Source organism: Nothobranchius furzeri, chromosome 17 (assembly GCF_043380555.1).
Source record: "Nothobranchius furzeri strain GRZ-AD chromosome 17, NfurGRZ-RIMD1, whole genome shotgun sequence".
NCBI lineage: Eukaryota > Metazoa > Chordata > Actinopteri > Cyprinodontiformes > Nothobranchiidae > Nothobranchius > Nothobranchius furzeri.
This window is the reverse complement of record NC_091757.1, coordinates 44,178,666-44,192,899: the sequence shown is the minus strand read 5'-3', so window position 1 is coordinate 44,192,899 and position 14,234 is coordinate 44,178,666. Positions and strand designations below refer to the sequence as shown.

Genomic DNA, 14,234 nt, shown 5'->3' with positions numbered 1-14,234 from the left:
GCTAAACACCATTTGCCATTTTCTAGGTTCAAACACCCTTTGTTGTCCGTGACTTCTGTTGCAAAATGTTGTAAAATGTGAGAGTGAGTAATGAATACAGGGCCTGACAACCGCACGGTCCAGTGGTGGCTTTTGGACCAGGCTGTGTTTCTGGCTGAGGTTTTTAGGCAAATGTGAGGGAACCACTTCAGTAATGTTTTAATTTTTTTTGTTTTAAACTCTAATTTGTTTTAATAGGCTACTATGTTAGAATGGTGTGAAGAGGCATGAAAAAGATGTTTGTTTGGCATCGTATAGGACAAATTCCATCTCAACCGGAATTCTCAGTCCATGCATTCAGTGTTACAGCGACTTTAGATTCACTTCATATATGCTGTGATTAGCAGGTCGCGTTGTATTTCTGTAGCAACGTGTTTACTTAAAGAAGTAGAACACTGCGACTGATTTATTGATATATGATCAAACAAAACTGGGAGAAAAAGTTTGTTTCTGCAGCTTTTCATGGGCAGGGCGGCCATGTTGAATTTAGAGGTCTGGTTTAGTTGGGAATCTCCTTAAATCCGTGAAGGAATTCCAACTTTGGGGGTGTTCCAGTTAAATTTTCTGACTTGGAACTTGAATTTTTACTTATTAATTCACTATAAACAGAGTAAAACATTCAATTGCATCAGAAAGAGAATGTCTGCTGTCAATACATGTGCAAGGAGAACTTGGAATCAGGTCAAAGGTCAATTAAAATCCTAATTAGCACAAGTCTCAACTACTTTAAATCATATTAGTATTTTGTGTGTGTGCCTTTAATTAATCTCTGGTACAACTAATACTGATGAAGACATTCTGAAGCAATTTAATAAAGAATGCAAAGCTATTAAGGCCTCCACGGGGGCTTGGGAGGAAAAACAAATAACCATTCAAAGATGTTTGTGCAGCAAAAAGGAAAAACACAAGATTGTGTAGAAAAGTCTTTTTAAAAATGAATATGATTTAAAAACATTAGCACCATGGGGGGAGGGGGCAGGAGTTCATGTTCATTATTTAATTTATACGGCCGAGAAAAGACAACAGCATCACATGTTGTCTTGCTTTTCCTATTTTTAGTCACCTTCCTGAAAAAGATAGCATCAAGAAGAACATCTCCTTGTTAGGAATACAAAGTCAGCATGAAACTTGGATTTTTTAAAGCATGATTATGTTTACAGAAACCAGTGGGAAGACGGCTTTTCGATGATAGCTTTAGTGAAAATTAAAGCAGAGAAACTCAGGAGTGTGACCTCACAAAACAATAAGGACCTGAGGAAGCAGGAGGAACACGCTGTGTGTTTTGGGGAGGTGGATAGAAGATAAAGAGAAGGATTTGGAGAGAATGAGTGTCTGAAGCAGCTCCTGTAAGCCTGGCCGTCACACTTGCTTAACCTTGTGCTACCGTCTAAGTGATGCAGCTTGCATATCAATGATGGAAGAATATCAGCAGAGAGGACTCCAATCAACCTCTAATAATACTAACCAGGCGAGGAGAGGTGTGTGTGTGTGTGTGTGTGTGTGTGTGTGTGTGTGTGTGTGTGTGTGTGTGTGTGTGTGTGTGTGTGTGTGTGTGTGTGTGTGTGTGTGTGTGTGTGTGTGTGCACAACAGGATGTGCAGTTAAACTAAAGCAATTACCACCAGGCAGCATGCGTTATGGGGACGGCCTCTCGGGTTACAGGAAGCTCTGTGAGGGAGAACATCTCTGACTGGGCTGTGTTTATTTATTTATTTATCTATTATTTATTTATTTATTTATTTTTTAAGCAGATATGTTTGGTGTCGCTAAGGGTAACAAAAAACTCCATGACAAAACCGCAAGAACAAAACAGATGTTTAATCTGGTCAAGAGTTAAAGCGTTGACAGTGTAGCACTCTGAATCCTTCACCCCCAAAACGGCAGCTTCTCAACCCTCAAGATAAAGTGGAAACACGGACCGTACTGCAGAAACTCAGAAGAAAGTGATGCAAAAGACAATGAACAAAAAGACACGAGTGTTTCTAATTAAAACAGGAACTTTCAGGGACACCCATAGGGTCCTACGGAGTATGCACAGTGATAAAACTCCCTCATCTGGGCCGCCCTTACTCTGCATTTTGGGGGAAACGATACAACATTCTCAGGATGCTTTTCCTCTACATGTTATCTGACACCACCGGCGGCCTTTTGTCACATCAATACTTCTTAAGGACCTGAAAGTGTCCCGCGGGGGCGTCTCAGTCTCTTGTTTGTCGACTGGCATCCTATTTTTCTGTCGATCAGAGGCCGTTCCCATTCGTCTCAAATGGCTCAATAAGAGGCCTCGCCTTTGATAACAGCTCCGTCGTAAGTTACGAGTCTGGCAACGGGGATAACAGAGAGACTAGAAGGGATGCCAGCAGATAAAAGAGGACTTAACCAGCCTCTGTGTGTTCAGCAGGTGGTTTTCTGTCACCACATCCATTTGAGAGCGACGCCGTAAAAGCAGGAAGAAAAAAAAAACACACGTAAAAAATCCTTTTCATCTCATCCTGCTGATAATCTGGAGCATCTGAAGGCTCTGATTATAATTCACGTCTCTCTGAAAGACAACAATAGAGTGGTGACAGTTTTCCCTGTTGTCACCATTGTTCACAAGCATCCCACGAGAGCCAGATAGGCTAATAGCTGTGTGGCGGTCGCTGCAGTTCACAGTCTCACAGTGAGTGTGACAGGCAGATGGAGGGTGATTTTTAGGAATGAAGCATACGGGCGAAAGTGCTTAGAGCGGGCAGCTCAGATGGGATTACAGACTCAACACATGCAGCATGCTGTCTATTGACCCAAAACAGCAAAAGTGAGGTTCCCACACACTCCAAAACATATTATCCTGACTTAAACAGAAGGCAGCAGCTTTGGAATGAACACATGCTGGATTTAAAATAACAACAATATTTAGCCTCTTAGAGTAAGTGACGGACAGAATCAAAGTCTCACACTCGGACTTTCAGACCGGCCGTGTGTGTGTTTATCTTCTGGGCACTTTTTGTTGTTGTTGATACTGTGAAGAGTTTTTCTTTCTGACTAGAACACCTCTATCATGTATCAGTTATATTAAAATGAGACAAAAACAAACAACAACAAAGAAGTCCCTCATTGATTATCGATGATATTCTTTGTACAGCTTACACAATGCATCCTGAGCATTCACAGTGTGTGTGTGTGTGTGTGTGTGTGTGTGTGTGTGTGTGAGAGAGAGAGAGACACTGCTTCATTTCTATTGTTGTTACATAGCAAATGCAAAGTCACTGTCAGGGTGAGAGTGGCAGCCTGAATCGCTTCTGCTGGATAAACACTCCCAGCATGCACTGCTTTGCCTCAGTCTGCGCATTGCTGCATTGGCAGCATCCTGGAAGGATTCTGAGGTGTTTCAGTTCAGAAGCAGATCTGTGTGTGTGCAAGTGCAGAAATGCTTCAGTCTGCACCAGACTGACGGTGGAAGATGAAACTCAAGCTGAACAAAATGACACTCATCTTGGTTGCTCTGCAGCTATAAGACTAGTTTGATATTTAAGTTTATTTGTGTTAAAAAATGTTTTTAAATGTTTACTTTAGAAAAAAGATGAACAAAAAACGAGATGTGCTTTAAGAACTGAAGAGAAGAAAAGACTTAGGCATATGTGACTTCAAGGCAGAGCTTGTTCCATGACTCATAACACACACACACACACACACACACACACACACACACACACACACACACACACACACACACACACACACACACACACACACACACACACGCACGCACGCACGCACACACACACACACACACACACACACACACACACACACACACACACACACACACACACACTGAGAGACAACAAAGCAACAATAAAAAATGAGCACTATGTGCTGCAGTGTTACTCAGACAGAACCCAAATCCCACATGTGGAACGAGTCCTCTCACTGCCAGCGACTGAAACCTACACTGGCTGAACAACTGCAGCACACAGTGAGTGGTCGTGTACTGTCACTCAAAATCACAATCAAGAGCCGACCGTAACATGTGTCCAGGTAGGGGAGTGAGAGGGGGAGGAGGGGTGTTTCCATCTGAGAGCTGAGAAAGTGTAAAACACCGACTCTGAAGCTCAGATATGCTCCGTGTCAAGCAGGACTCAAGGAGTTAGGTTTAAAATACTGCAGGTCATCAAATATTAAGGACACCTTCTTGTTTTATTTTTTCGTGTTTGTAGAGCTATAGAGGTAAGCTGTAGAACATTTAAAAGTACTTCTTTTTTTGTGATGAAGTTGCTTTTCTACAGCCTAATTTTCTCCTCTGTGAAAACGATCATGGGTAAATTAGGATTTCCATCTAGAAAAAAACAAAAAGTACCAACTAATGAACAAAATCTCAGGTGGTAGAGGGTTTTGATCCTATGCCTATTTTATATGTTACATTTACATTTTTAAAGTCTTTCTGGAACATCTCTGTTGTTTATTTATTTTTCTGAAGCACAGGTTTTATTTCATATCAGCTCATCGTCCGTTTTCAAACTGCAAAACCAGTCGATAAAAGTTCGACTGAAGCAAAAGAGATAAAAAAAGCCTCATTTCAGAATGTCTCTGTGATAAGAACACCCAAAACACTTGTGATGTTTATCACAGACACACACACACACACACACACACACACACACACACACACACACACACACACACACTTTTGCACACACAAGCGCGCACACACACACACACGCACACACACACCAACAAAGAGAGAAATACTGCATTTAGAGCTTCTCTACATCTATGTGGGCCTCATGCCAGAGCCACGTGTCTATGGGGGTTCTCACAGAGGTCAATACTACAACACTGTAAACTAATGATCCAGCAAATTCCCTCAGTCCACCCCCCCCCTCCACCTCTTCCTCCTTTGCCCCCCCCCTTCCACCTCTTCCTCCTTTGCCTCAATCTGTTGCTGCCCTCCATCTACTCTCCCCTGCTGCGCTGCAGAAATGAGAAGCAACCGAAGGCTCTGCTCCTCTGATGCAAACTGCTGATAAACAAGTCTTCTTGTTAAGAGACAAAAAAAAAAAAAGTTGGCCTGCTTGATATTTTTCCCTTTCATCTACTGTCTCCTCGCTACCCATTCCTTTATTGTAGCATGGCACTGACGCCCAACGGATCGGCGCTCTTACAAAAGAATGTAAACACAGATAATGAGATGATCTGCAGCTGTGTTTTAAACCGGGAAACTTGAGAAGTTCAGTGCACACTGTCTGGGGAAGTCAAGTTTTGTCTGCACTTTTTACGTCCAAAAACTATATTACGCTTTATTAAATAGACACAAGTTGAGCACTAGGACCAAGTGGCGGTGTGTTAATCGCTGTGTGTCTCCTCATATCTCTCACTGGTTTTGTAGATAGTTTTTATCATATCTGTTTCTATAGTGATTATGCAACAGGAGCATAAGAAACATGTCTCATTATATAGTATTGGGTAATTCAAATGGGATGGAGTCTAGAGTCTTTGTAGCAGCAAATGTAGTTCTATAGGTTTCTAGAGATTTGGTATGAACTCCTCCACTTGGGGAACCAAACTTTATGTTCACCTTTAAGCCTAAAACTGTATCCAAAGAGATAAAAACAACCTAATAGTGAAAGAACACCACTGTCAGTTACTTTATTAAAGACTTCATGTTGAGAAGAAACTAGTGAACTTTTCATTTAGCTAAAAAGTTGATCAAAGTACCAAAGCTGCCTTCACACGTCTGATGTGAACTCAGAAGTTTCCAAGGGATTTGTTTTAATGCTGATGCTGCATAAACCCGCACTTAGAAATTACTGCAACAAGAGTGAAAAATAAACATTGTGAGGAAATGTGATATAATCTGCCAAAATGTCTTTGATGTAGATATTCAGCATCTACAGTACAGCTGCTCTGATCTCCACATCAATCAAGTCCCGACCCCCTCTGTTGTTGTTGTCTTGTATATTGATCTGTTCCTGTAGATTAATTGACTCAGCACCATCTGAGTTTTCCAGGGGATGTTCCCAATAGGACACTTCATAAAAAAGAAACAAATAAACAAAAAGGTGTAACTCCAGAGAAAAGTCCTGCTAAAGTTGTAGAGGAGAAGCTGCCTTTATGATCCAAGATAAGACATCAATAGATCAAGCATCCTAGCAGGATGATTCCAGGATGCACACACTCATTTATGATTCTATACTCTAAACCAGTTTTTCTGAGTAGCCTAAAACATTCTTACACATAACCACCAAAACTGTTAAAAGTGTCACTAAGACGCCACGCTACAGTCTCACTGCCTTGTTACCCCTCCGTGACTCTGTCTCTTCCCTCCAATAGAAAAAAAAAAGTCCCAGAACATCGCATCTCCACGAAAACCCGCTGGTCTGTTCACTTCAATCGACGGTTCCGGACCCGAACATGACTAATTTCACCCTGTGGGTGGATTTTACGCTCCAGAGCTGCAACACGGCGCAGACTTGATTCTCCGACAGTAAACGAGTTCGTGCAAAAGTGTTCAGCAGCAGCTGCTCCAGATCGGATCGGAACATCTCATCCCAGGAAAGAAGCTCAATAACAGACGGATGGATGCTTAAAATATGAACTCTAGAAAAACACGCAGAAGAGAAAACGCCACTGATTCAACATTTCCGTCTTATAATAATAATAAAACTAGCCTACTACTACTAATAATAATATCAACAATAATAAAGGCATACATGTCACTTTAAACATTAATACTGTTTATTATTCTAAACATAAGAACATCCGATGTCCCTGATTTAAAATAAATGCAGCAGTTAAGTTTCGGAACCAGGCGAAGCGCGCTGGCTGAGCGCAGCGCTCCACGCCGCGCACAGACTCTCCTTGTGCCCTCCCCTACCGACTCCCCCCGGCCGCTCAACAACTTCCCTCACAGCCGCAGTTTCCTCCCCCCATAAATAAAACTTACTTTTCTCTGGCTTGGCTGTCGGACGGCACGTTGCTACTCTTGCCTTTGGCGTACATGCTTGCAGAGAGCTCCGACTGTCACGCACCTGTCAACCCATCACAACCTCCCCGGGCACAGCCCCGTCACCATGGCGACACAAGCAGCGTCGTCTCCCATTGGATGTCCCGCTGTGCAGGACCGCCCGCTCACCATGGTAACGAAGAGTGAGTGACACCAGCAAGATCACGCCCAGCTCACCAGCTCAGGGCAACCCCCCCCCCCCCCCCCCATCCCTTTTCAGATTGGAAAGGTTTTCCTCTCTCTCTCTCTCTCTCTCTCTCTCTCTCTCTCTCTCTCTCTCTCTCACACACACACACACACACACACACACACACACACACACACACACACACACACACACACACACACACACACACATCTGCAGTCCCTCCCTCTCGTTCTCCTCCTTGAGAGCTGTGGGGGGATTTGAAACCATCCAGTTAAGATTTTGGCTGTTCTTTTCAAAGACTATCACACCCTCCTCTATCAACACAAACAATACATTTCAATCCGACTTTATTTACATTCAAACCCATTAGGATCGGAGCATGTTGGGAATGGGAACACCACTGTGGGTCTGTACAGAACATCACCAACAGGCGGGGGAGAAAATGTTTGTTCTCAACACACGGAACGCTGCCTGCTAGAGTGGTGCTGCCCAGGAGGAATACCTCAATGTCACGCCAACATAACCCTGAACTGCTGGATGCAGACCCTAAAAGTCTCACTTTTATTACAAGTCTAGCAGTACAAAATCTATGCGGTTACTGGAGCAGATGTGTGTGTTTTACACACTAATAAGTGCTTCGTCATGCTGCTGTCCAGCTTGGCAGACTACAGGGAAGAGGGCTCTGTCCGCTGTCAAAAATGTTCTCATCAGAAGTCCCTCAACTAAGGCGGGACAAGGGGAGAGAGATGAACCACATCACCTCAGTTTGGTGCCATTTAAGTGTAACAAACACTACAGACTGACATACAAAACAGCTGACTGTCTTACTGTTGTGTGTGTGTGTGTGTGTGTGTGTGTGTGTGTGTGTGTGTGTGTGTGTGTGTGTGTGTGTGTGTGTGTGTGCACGCTGAGGGCATAGCACAGGGGCAGCGGTGTTTATGCTTACGCAATGCTCCTGTGATGTGACCTAGTTGGAATGGATGCATGCTGCCTCATTCTTTCCTGTTTTCAGTCTTCTTCTTCTGTCTCCACCCCCCTCTTTTACTGTCTCATCCCTCCTTCCTCGGATGAAACACCTTTCATTCTCTTCTCCCTCTCTATCTTTCACCCCTCCTCCTCCTCCTCCTCCTCCTCCTCCTCCTCTTCCACTACTCTCCTCTCTTTCCTCTGGGGAAAAAGGAAAATGTTCTATTTAGACGAGGAGAACTTTTGGTTTTGGGATGAGTCCCTCAGGGTCGATCACCATGACAACCCCTTAAAGACGATAAGCATGTGTACCAGAGGATGCAGAGGAAGAAAGAAAGAGAGAAACAAGGGAGATGGAGAAGAAAAGGGTTAATGGGTCAGGAAAAAACAAACAGACGGACAGATGATAGATAGATAGATAGATAGATAGATAGATAGATAGATAGATAGATAGATAGATAGATAGATAGATAGATAGATAGATAGATAGATAGATAGATAGATAGACAGACAGACAGACAGACAGACAGACAGACAGACAGATAGATAGATAGATAGATAGATAGATAGATAGATAGATAGATAGATAGATAGATAGATAGATAGATAGATAGATGATAGATAGATAGATAGATAGATAGATAGATAGATAGATAGATAGATAGATAGATAGATAGATAGATAGATAGATAGATAGATAGATAGATAGATAGATAGATAGATAGATAGATGATAGATAGATAGATAGATAGATGATAGATAGATAGATAGATAGATAGATAGATAGATAGATAGATAGATAGATAGATAGATAGATAGATAGATAGATAGATAGATAGATAGATAGATAGATAGATAGATGGATAGATAGATAGATAGATAGATAGATAGATAGATAGATAGATAGATAGATGATAGATAGATAGATAGATAGATAGATAGATAGATAGATAGATAGATAGATAGATAGATAGATAGATAGATAGATAGATAGATAGATAGATAGATAGATAGATAGATAGATAGATAGATAGATAGATAGATAGATAGATAGATGATAGATAGATAACATTTATTGATGTCACACAAAAAACACAAGACACACAAAACAGAGCCTGAGTAACAGCTATTAAACCAAAGTAAAAACTAAATCTCTAGTCTTTTCTAACAAGTATCTCCAGTTGGTGGCATCATCCTGCCTACCGTATATCTAAACTATGTCTGCAGGGACCTTGAACTTGCTGGTCCACTGACAAACTCCCATTATAAATCTTTTTTTCACTGATCAAAACAATAAGAACAGTGAGAGAGGGCAGCCACTCCAACTGCTGGTGTGTTTGTTTGCCCTTAGAACTTTTGCCTTTGTTGATGCATTCAATAGACGTTAAAGGGGAACTAGGCTGTTTTGGCTTGCTTTTAGCACCCTGTAGTGTTTGTTTGTCAAACCAACACCTATCTCCTTGTTGTGGGTTCGTCTTTTTATCACCTTACTCTAATGGCTGAAATGTCTCCCCAGCCTTCCTTAGTGTCTACAGGAGAGATGCATCACAAAATGAAACAAATCAGCTGTGTTCGTGATCTAAAGCATGCAGGAAACGTGCAAGAAGCAGACTGCAGTACCAGATGTCAGCGCAATTTTTGCCTAAATCTCAACAGAGCGGCCCACCAGTCTGAAGTGGCAAGTGGAATATTCTCGCCCCAGAGGGTGATAGGGGCTGGGTGGCATTTCATTAACCCTGTAAATGGTCATTTTAGCACATACTGGCTCAAGAAAATGATTTAAATATATGAAAAGGTTGCAAAGTACCCTTTAACTGGTTTAAAGGTGCATTAAGAAAGAATGATATCATGTGGTCAAATGTGGGTACTACAGTCCATGTATCTAAACATAAAAAGTCAGCCACCTAAGTCATTCACAGTAGTACGTTGATAAGTAGAAAAATACATTTCACTTTATCATTGAGTTGTTGGTAAATAAAAAAGTAGCTTGAGATACTTTTAGAGCCAACTATTTGTTTATATTTCACCATTAGCATTGTTAGCTCAATGTTAGCATCTTTCAGCATTGTTAGCTCAATGTTAGCATCTTTCCTTCTTCACCTGATTAGAGTAAAACAAAAGGATGTTGTGACTTCTGAGTACAAGAAATAACTTTTGGCCTGCCCTTTTTACTGGCTAACATTCTGTCCATGACGCTTCTGCATTTTGGATTGCAAATGCCAGAGCAGCCATGTTTGCTGGTATAGACCTGGCAACTCTGCAAGGTTCATATGTGATTGGATTTTAAACCAGGAAGCTTGGAGGCAAAACAGATTTGTAAACAAAGATTACGCCCCTCTTTGGTCTTTTTTAAAAGAAGAAAACCAGGCTTCCACCCAGCTGGTTGAGAAGGAAATATGTTTCAATGTAACCTTCCTTCCAACACGATTGAGACATCAGGCTGTTTTGTGATTATTTCACTGTAGAATTCTTACTTATTGCACCTTTAAGATATTAGATCCTTTTAGATTTATTTTCTAAACATCTCTAGACTGTTTCCCCAGCTAGAATCATCTTTTTCAGAAAAAAACACATTTGAATCACAATCATGGAATTATATCACAATAGCTCTGATTTTCCATCGTTTTTCCTCTTTGGCACACTTTTTCATTTTTGTTGCTTCACATTAAAACAAATTTAGAGAAAACACTTTCTACAATTTGGCATTGTAGCAAGCAGCTATTGTGAACCAAGCCTGTGGATGGGTGTTGTAATTGTATTTTCCTACTCTCTGTTAGCTAACTTAGATGGAAATTGGCAAACGATTACCCCCTCACACAAGAGGCATTCTCCAGATTCAACTGTGGTAAAGTTTGCAAAAGCTTGAGGCTGAGTGAATAATTTGGAGTGAATAGTGCACCATGCTTTTCTTTGTGCACTTTTACAGAAGAGCTGCTGCTGGTTTTGAGACCAGAGCTGTGCAACAGTTGTTTTCCTGATGTATGTAAAAGCGGACGAGCTGATCTCCAAACGCTGCCTCGCCTGCTCTAATCCTCTGCTGAAATATTCACTTGTTACAAAAACAAAATGCCCTGGACACACAACACAAGCACAGATAAGTCACATGGTCATTCAGCACTGGCAGTCATGAATTATTCACAGCGACAAATGTGTACAGACGCGCTGCTTGCACAAACACATGCAGTACACAGGAGAAATGAAGCTAAACTCCTCGGTCACGGTCTCCTCTGGTCCAGATGCTCCTGGAAACGGCCTCCTCCAAACAGCCTGTTTCCTCTTTGCACATAAATACAAATCTTAAAGTTACATCTATAAAAAAATACAAATTAGTTGATATGCAGAGCAAACTGAGTAAACTTACAACATATTTTTGTGTCAGGAGTCAATACAATTATGCACACCAGGCTGTGAAATAAACTCTGCATTCAAGGAAAACATGTTTGCTTTCCAAATCTGATGCAACAGGAAAGCAAGAGACGAAAACATCCTAATAAGTCTAATTCCAAAACCTTGCAGATTTTATGATATCAAAAGTTTACAGGTTTTGAAAATATGATCCCTGCTGTGCCGACTCCTCTGTTCTTGTGCTGGCTGACTCAACAGATTAAAGCTCGACTGCAGAATAGCCTGTCTGTTCTTAGCAGGGAAGTCAGGCGGCTAATACGTGTTTAACTGGAAGTGTGGTTCAAGGAAGCTTTTTATCACAGATGCAACCGTGCATGTGGATCTGATTCTTTAGTGTCACTCTTTTCATAAAGAAAATAAAAGCATTTGCTCATGGAATGCATACTCCCTTGCCTTCCGAAAATAAAATCATCTTGAGCTCTCAGCCTTTTTATGAGGTATCTGCTCAAAAATGACATTCCCACAATTTAATGAGTATATTTCTGTAACCACAAAGTCTATTTGATTGCTTTTGGTCTAATTGTAAAGTACAATCTTGTGGAATTAGTTGAGATGAATAATATTATTATATGTGTCACTGATTAAGTGTAAATAGACATCGAACATTGTAAAAAAGTTTATTTTTTCTGAAAAAATTTGATTACAGGATGAATACTTCTTGCAAAAATGCAGCTGTAGCTTCAAACGTCAATGATTTCATTGCACTAATTCTGGGTAGTAGCTGTACAAAGTTTGAGTTTGATAGAGCGACGAACAACAATTTAACAGAGGTTTATAAACAAACACTTAAGGGCTCTCAAATGGCACATCTGTGCAGAGTGTAACGGGACTGCATTACTGATTCTTCCAACGACTAGTTTCGATCATTTAATCTAGTCATCTTTATTAACAATGTAAAGTCATTCAGTGACAAATAAAGCTTTCTGAACGTTTTTGAATCACTACGTAACAGCCATTGGCTGAAGCTTCATGAAGCACGAGATACCACAAGATTATCTTCTTTTTTGTGGTTCCACTCCTGGATGGAAGATTCGTCGTAAACCAGGAAAAGATGGAACTTGGCGTCGGGAGATTCCTTAAACGCCTTCCAGCAGCTAAAAATAGCCGAAAAAAGTCCAGAATCCGCTCAGTCTGACAATTAGTACATTAAATTACTTGAACCAATTGTTATTTTTTTCTTTAAAATAACAAGGAGTATGACCAGAAAACAGTAAAGGTAAGACTGATTTAATGCTTTTATTGCCGTGAAATTTGCTTCGCTTTGATCCTTTGTTAACAGTTTGCACACAGAGTAATGCTACTTACATTGTTGGAAAGTGGGGAGTCTGGGCTTTAATTTAAATGGCTGCTGAGGATAGGATCATATTGCATTGTCGCTATTGTGTGTTTTTCTTGATCGGTGAAGTTAGCGTGTTTTTACGGGCGTTTCACTTAGCGGCTAATTACTGGTTATTATTGGCATTGGGTGTTGTTGAGGAAGAGAATGTTATATTTGTAGGTAGTTTGGATATATTCGTGAATGTTAAGCATGTTTTTCGTTACGACTTTGTTAATGGAAGTGAGCGGGTACCCGGTACCGGGGACCCTCGGTCTCAACTTTCAAGGAGTTATTGTGGAGAAATTATGGAGTTCTTGATCACAGTCTCCCTGCCGCACAAGAACCCTGTGCAACATAAGCAGCAGACACGTTTCTGGTAGTTTTACCCACTCATTCAGTCGCATCTTTCCTGATGCGACTTAGATGTGTGATTTGCTGTTCATGTGCAGGTTTTAAACTGCTCTAACAGGAATCACATAGAGAAAAACACTCAGTCCATTTTACACACTGTGTGGGTTCAAACAGTAATCAGGCAGATGTTAAACAGTTTAACTAAAAGAGCCTCAGGCACTTCCACTCAGCAGATGTTCAGAAATCATAACTTTGTCCTGGTAACTGAAATGATGTGCTGAGGTCATAAATGTATGTATTCAGTTAAAATCGTGAAAGTGACTGGAATATGCATGCATGAGTTGCACGTAAGGGGACTGAGATTTCAGCCATTCTTTTATAAAGGCATATTTTTATTTACTTAGTTGTAGATTTAATGTTGTCAGTTAATTACACCGCTGACATGAAAGCGCTTTTCATCCTGGGGAAGAAGTCGAGGGAGGGGAAAAACGAGCATTTGAGCCAAGGTGAAAAACTCCATCACAATTAAATGTATGCAGAGCCTTTTTCTCAATTCTGAGCAGGTTTTCCATCGGTGCAACTCCTGATGATCTGAGCTGAGTGGAGCGTGTGCTGGGTGCTGATGTGACTGACAGAACAGCAGCTGAGCGCTCTGGTCGGGCTGCCGCAGAGGACTCTGGGTAATTAGGCTGCAGATGAGTGCGACCCAAAAAAACAATACAGGAGAGGAGGAAGTGGATGGGTTTGTATTCACCAGGAAGACATGGCTTATTCTACCTGCCTAAAGCACATGATCAGTTTAATGCAAAAGAAACATGCAATGATGGATTACCATGTAAAACCAGGGATTCTTTAAGTGAATCATGCTGATACTTGTGTGGGTAACTGTGTGAACAATCAAGGTTTTATTCTCCCAGCATAGACCTTGTTTATGATCCTAACCTAAAATAAACAAATCTCTATAATTATTTTAACTAAAATTGACTTTTCAGTCATTTTAATAGGACCACACCTTCATTGTTA

At 41.1% G+C, this 14,234-nt stretch overlaps 1 protein-coding gene across 4 annotated transcripts in view; it reads right to left on the bottom strand.

Annotated features, from left to right (window-relative positions):
* The window catches only part of ssbp2a (single stranded DNA binding protein 2a), a 51,010-nt gene extending 43,895 nt beyond the window's left edge, over window positions 1-7,115 (bottom strand). For all 4 annotated transcript variants that reach the window (XM_015972502.3, XM_015972503.3, XM_015972504.3 and 1 more), the window contains exon 1: window positions 6,964-7,115. In XM_015972502.3, coding sequence (XP_015827988.1) covers window positions 6,964-7,019 — 56 coding nt within the window. In that variant the 5' untranslated portion in view covers window positions 7,020-7,115. The remainder of the gene's footprint in view (window positions 1-6,963) is intronic.
* Window positions 7,116-14,234: the final 7,119 nt, after the last annotated feature.